The sequence below is a fragment of the Chrysochloris asiatica genome, unplaced genomic scaffold (assembly GCF_000296735.1).
Source record: "Chrysochloris asiatica unplaced genomic scaffold, ChrAsi1.0 scaffold00268, whole genome shotgun sequence".
In the NCBI taxonomy this organism is placed as follows: domain Eukaryota; kingdom Metazoa; phylum Chordata; class Mammalia; order Afrosoricida; family Chrysochloridae; genus Chrysochloris; species Chrysochloris asiatica.
Window position 1 is genome coordinate 573406 of NW_006408786.1, and position 5835 is coordinate 579240.

At 54.2% G+C, this 5835-nt stretch overlaps 1 protein-coding gene across 2 annotated transcripts; it reads left to right on the plus strand.

The window, feature by feature from the left end:
* Positions 1-256: 256 nt before the first annotated feature.
* On the plus strand, positions 257-5777 carry RAD23A (RAD23 homolog A (S. cerevisiae)). Of its 2 annotated transcripts, XM_006874265.1 has the most exons (9): positions 257-396; positions 1791-1952; positions 2120-2301; positions 2438-2493; positions 2616-2743; positions 2965-3043; positions 3167-3297; positions 4983-5147; positions 5232-5777. In XM_006874265.1, the coding sequence occupies exons 1-9, from the start codon at positions 277-279 to the stop codon at positions 5343-5345; spliced, it is 1137 nt and encodes a 378-aa protein (XP_006874327.1). In that variant the 5' UTR covers positions 257-276; the 3' UTR covers positions 5346-5777. The 2 variants fall into 2 exon arrangements, with proteins under 2 accessions (XP_006874327.1, XP_006874328.1); XM_006874266.1 differs by lacking the exon at positions 4983-5147 and having other exon boundaries at positions 325-396; positions 5232-5345.
* The last annotated feature ends 58 nt before the right edge of the window (positions 5778-5835 follow it).

Sequence of the window (5835 nt, forward strand, 5' to 3'; positions counted from 1 at the left end):
CATGGCGTCACTCGCGGGAAATCACGTGACAGGTGCGTGCTGCAAAGAACCACCCATCCACCCCCACCCCCGCAGGTAGTGTTTAATTTGCGCATGCCTGGTCGGAGGGCGCGCTAGTGCGCATGCCCATGAGGGCTTTTGGTGGGGAGCAAGGGGGGTGGGGGAGAAGGGCACGTGTGGGTCACGTGTGCTAGCAGCCGGCGCGCGCACCATCTGCCCCGGAAGCGGTCGACGCGCGGAGCGGCTGGGCGCTAAAATGGCGGCGGCGTGAGTTGCATGTTGTGTGAGGATCCTGGGGCCAGGATTCGTCGCTCGGGTCTCGCCATGGCTGTCACCATCACGCTCAAAACGCTGCAGCAGCAGACCTTTAAGATCCGCATGGAACCTGACGAGACGGTACGGGCAGGCTGGGCCCGGGGGCGGGAGCGACGGGTGCCGGGGGTGGGGGGGGGGCGGGGAGGCCGGGATCCTGGCGAGAGGCAGTACGCTTCAGGCCGGGCCCTGCCCTCTCCTCACTGCCTAACCTCCTTGGAGCCTCTGGTGGTTCCTTTCCCGGTCCCCGGTTCAGTTACCGGCTGCTCGGCCGGCGCTACCGGGCAGGTCTCAGGGAGCTACCCCACTCCCGGGGTACCCGCCAGGCCCCGGCTTCAATGTCAGCGTTGTTGCGGGCCGAGGAAGTCACAGACTCGGAATCGCGGCCGGGTTGCGCTCCAGGATGGGCCCTCCCGCTTTCCCAGCTTTGCAAGCGGCTCTTTGTAGACGTTGGCAACGGAGTTTGGGAGCGGTGACTTGAGAGCTGCGGAGAATGATGGCGATTTTAGTCGTAAACGGGCGCAGTTGGAATTGTTGTAGTGGTCCGTGTCTGCTGCCCTTTTGTCCTTTATTCGTTGTTGTAGCTTTGTGGTCTCCTTCTTTCTCTTACTGAAGCTGCACACAGGCCGTGAAATGGCAGAGCTGACACCCAGATTCCTTTCTGTAACAACTTCTAGTCTAGACACTGTGCTGACTTTTTAGCAGATTCAGTGTGTTAGTTGGGACCGCCGAGCTGAGACAGACGTGGGAACCCCTGGTTTGAAGAACACGAAACGGTTGCAAGTGTTTTAAGCAGCTCAGCTGTTTACTTTGGGCAAGCTGCCTAATCTGTGTCTCCGTTTTCCCATGGAAAATTAACCTGATGGTTACCTGTTTTAGGGAACTCTGGTGGCAAAGTGGGTTAAGAGTCGGGCTATTAACTGAAAGGTCAGCAGTTCGAACTACCGCTCCAAGGGTAAAAGAGGAGGCTTTCGGCTCCCATAAAGATTTATAGCCTCGGAAACCCTGTACAGGGTTGCTATGAGTTGGAACCGACTCTACAACACACAGCCACCACCACCACCACCACCACCCCTATATCTAATTTACGTAGTTTCTTAGGCTTAAGGAATGTAATACGTTTACAATAACATAAAGAACTTAGGGTGCTCCCACAAAATACTGGCCACTGTTATTGCCTAAGGTTGGCAGCATGGAATGGGAGACTCTACTCGCTCCCATTTATTCACTTTTACTTTTTTCTGTGCTTTATGCCATCAGAAATGTTATTTTTTTCTTCACACGTTAAGTTCTTCTTGTTAAGTACCACGGAGTTGGTTCTGATTCATAGCTACTTCACAGGGTTTCCTAGGAGTCACTGGTAGGTTTGAACTTCTGACCTTTGGGTTATCCGTCCAGTGTCATTTGCCATTCCCCCCAAACTGGACGAAAAGAGGAAATCTTGAGAGCTGCAATGGCTTTGTACTCTTTCCTTTTAGGTGAAGGTACTAAAGGAGAAGATAGAAGCTGAGAAGGGTCGTGATACCTTCCCTGTGGCTGGACAGAAGCTTATTTATGCTGGCAAGATCCTGAGTGATGATGTCCCCATCAGGGACTATCGTATAGATGAGAAGAACTTTGTGGTTGTCATGGTGACCAAGGTTGGTAAAGTGTGCTGACTGGAAGGGTGGGTGGATTTGCTGTGGAGCTGGCTAAGAGCCCTTGTGCCTCTGATAGATTAGCCATGAGCAGGGTGGGGCTGTGACAGAGTAGGATGTTGGGGCTCGATACCGGTGCTGACGCTGCTCCTTTTCCCTGGCCATCACAGGCCAAAGCTGGCCCAGGCACCTCGGCCCCCGCAGAGACCTCACCTACTGCTTCCCCGGAGTCTTCCACATCCTTCCCGCCAGCCCCTGCCCCTGGCATGTCCCAGCCCCCTCCTTCTGCCAGAGAGGACAGGAGCCCATCTGAGGACTCTGCCCCCACAATGTCCCCGGAGTCTGTGTCAGGGTAAGTCAGGGGGCAGTTCCAGCTTGGGTTCTGTTCTTCCAGCACATTCCGGCTCACACATGTGTCATCCCATGCACCTGGGAGGAGGGCAAGTTGACAGAAGCCAGGGTCCGATTTCTCTCTCTTGAATTTGCAGCTCTGTTCCCTCTTCAGGTAGCAGCGGGCGAGAGGAAGACGCGGCCTCCACGCTAGGTGGGTAGGTGGACCCCAGGTTGGAGTGTCCTAGCCATCACCAGGGCTATCTGGGTGTGGGAGGGCTTGAGTGCTGCCATTCCCTTTCCCTGGCGACCCGGGCCTTGCTGCTCCATCCACAGTGACTGGCTCTGAGTATGAAACAATGCTGACGGAGATCATGTCCATGGGCTACGAGCGGGAGCGCGTCGTGGCTGCCCTGAGAGCTAGCTACAACAACCCCCACCGCGCCGTGGAGTATCTGCTCACGGTGAGGTGGGGCTGCTGCCTCCACGGGGAGGGCATCAGTGGGCCTTGCTGCCCTTAAGGGCTGTGAGGGAGGCAAAACCTGTCCTCAGAAGACTTTGGGTGGTGGTTCCCACCAGGAAAGGTTTCCTGCAAAAGGCAGGATATGGGGTGGATCTGGGAGGGGTGGGTCTCCTGCCAGGGCTGGGAGGTCTCAACAGTAGCACTAAAAAGGACCCCTGACAGGGAATTCCTGGGAGCCCTGAGCCAGAGCACGGCTCCGTCCAGGAGAGCCAGGTATCCGAGCAGCCGGCCACAGAAGCAGGTGAGCAGGCTGGGCGGTGTGTACCTGGGGTGTGTGTTCTTAGGGCATCTGAAACTTCTCCCCTTCCCAGTCTCCTGGGAGTCCCTCATGGTGTCTGACTCTACATTCTCTTGCTTTCCTTAGGAGAGAACCCCCTCGAGTTCCTGCGGGACCAGCCCCAGTTCCAGAACATGCGACAGGTGATTCAGCAGAACCCAGCACTGCTGCCAGCCCTACTTCAGCAGCTGGGCCAGGAGAACCCTCAACTCTTACAGGTGCGGCCTTAGGAGCAGGGAGCCAGGGCAGGTACCATCTCCCTCTTCCTGTGAGCACTATAACCCTGAGAAGTGAGCCTGGCCGAGTGGCACACAGAAGTTGCTCTACACCTAGACAGCTTGACTAAGGTCCTGTGGACTTGTCATTTTCCCTCTCATCCTGTGTCATCATCATGCTCCCCACTCCAGAAAACATCTGAATCTTGGACCAGGCTGACCACCCAGAATCACAAAGCTGACGGAGTGTGATTCCTTCCTCGGTCCTGTGCTCTGCCTTCTGACTCTTTGGCTTTGGCTTGCCTCTGTCTGTGTACAGTTGATGCTTCATAATGTCTGTGGGATTGCATGATGGCACCTAGGACAATTCTGCTCTAGCTGACTTGGGGCACCTTCAGTGAACAGGGTCCTAAGGAAGCCAGGAGGAGTGTGATGGTTCCTCCAGGGGCTTCTGACTCGGGACCAGAGCCTGAGGTGGCTGCTTTTTTTCCCACTCTTCAATCTTCTGTAGGCTCTTCCTGCTCTTAGCCCTTTAGATGCTATACAACCCTACCCTCAACTTGCACTGTCTTCCGTTCATGGTGTCCTGGGGTCTTCAGTCTGTTGACGCCCAAATAATGTAATCAGCCCAGACCTCTGGAATGTCACACTTCCCGTGGATGACTGGATTATTGTGTTAAGTGCCTTTGAGTAGGTTCCGACTCATGGCGAACTAGTATAGGGTTTCCAACAAGTGGCTGGTGAGTTTGAACCGCCGACCTTGCGGTCTAGTGCTACAGCACCACGCTAGGACTGGATGCCTCCATGAAAGTGCTCTGTAGACATTTTACTTCAGCTAAATCAATGCAGCACCAGCACTCTCTGACCTTGCCCAGTGTTGAGATGTCTCCAGTCCCAGGGCCTCCTGCAGTCCATCCCCTGGCCTGTCGGCTTGATTTCCAGAACATTTTGCTCAACACACCCTACACTGTACCTTCATGGCTGGTGGTCCTCTCACCCAGACCCCTGCTTCTGCACAGTGCCCACACACCTCTTCATTCAGGAGCTACCACCACCATCATCATCTGGTCTGTTCTGATTCCGAACGACCCTGTAGGACAGTAGAAGTGCTCCTTAGAGATTCTAATTTAAGGCTATAAATCTTTATAGGAGCAGGTAGCCCTTTTTCTCCTAAGGAGGGGCTGGTGGGTTTGAACTATTGACCTGTGGTTAGCAGCCCATCACAACCACGCATTCCAATCAAAAGTTTACAAAAATAGAAATGTGTGAGAACACTAAATTCCAACACCTAGGTGGCTTCTTTCACAAACATTGCTTACGGTTACACAGGATAAGTCAGATTTGGCCTCTGCCTCTTCCCTTGTGCATCTGTACCTGCTTTCTGGGTCATATGTTCCTGGGATTTCCCAAATGCACCCCCAGCTCCAAGCCTGGTTTGCTTCACCTGAAGGAAATACTTCTCTATCCCAGCAGTCCCCTCCAGCCTTCATTTGGTGGCTCCACGATGGGCCTGTTTATTTGCTTGTGGTCCTGGCCCATCCACTCTACCTACCAGGACAGGTGTCCAGGTTCCCTCCAGTGTTGCCAGTGTTTGGCCATAGACAACCTCTAACTGTTAGCTGTGTGAATGAAAAGGCAAGGACTGATGGGGACTCACATCACCACCTCTCCCCCTTCCTCTCCCACAGCAAATAAGCCGGCACCAGGAACAGTTCATTCAGATGTTGAACGAGCCCCCTGGGGAGCTGGCAGACATCTCAGATGCAGAGGGTGAGGTGGGTGCCATAGGCGAGGAGGCCCCACAAATGAACTACATCCAGGTGACCCCGCAGGAGAAAGAAGCCATAGAGAGGGTAAGAAACCTGACTGAGGGGGACCCTACTGGTGGACTGGGTCTGTCCCCCCAACCCCCCTCACATTTGCCCATCTTCCTACAGTTGAAGGCCCTTGGCTTTCCAGAGAGCCTGGTTATCCAGGCCTACTTCGCCTGTGAAAAAAATGAGAACTTGGCTGCCAACTTTCTCCTGAGTCAGAACTTTGACGACGAGTAACGCGGGGAAACCAGGCTGCCTATTGTCCCACCTCACCCCCATTCCACAAAAGTTTTATAAAAGAAAAAATATATATATATATATTCATGTTTATTTAAGAAGTGGGAAAAAAAAAAAAAAGTCATAAACCTTAAAAAAAAAAAAAAAGTTCCCTTAAATTTCTGCCCTCCTGAAGTGTCCCCACTTGCTTTGCTGCCTGAGAAGACCTGGGCTAGACAGCTGTCCTCCAGTCCCCCGCCCCAGCTCAGCCTGCTTGGTGGAGCTGGCAGGACTGGGAGGCAACAGATGGGCCCCTCTTGGCCTCTGTCCCAGCTCCCTGCAGCCAGATGGAGAGGCGGCTGCTTGCCTTCCATCCCCTGAGATATCCCCCACCCCTCTTTCCAGGCTAAGGGGAAGCTGAGCCCAAACTTTGATCCTCCATTGGAGTGGCCCAAAATTTTCCATCTGGAATGAGCACTCAGGTGCCCAGCTCCCTTCCTCCCCCCCCCCC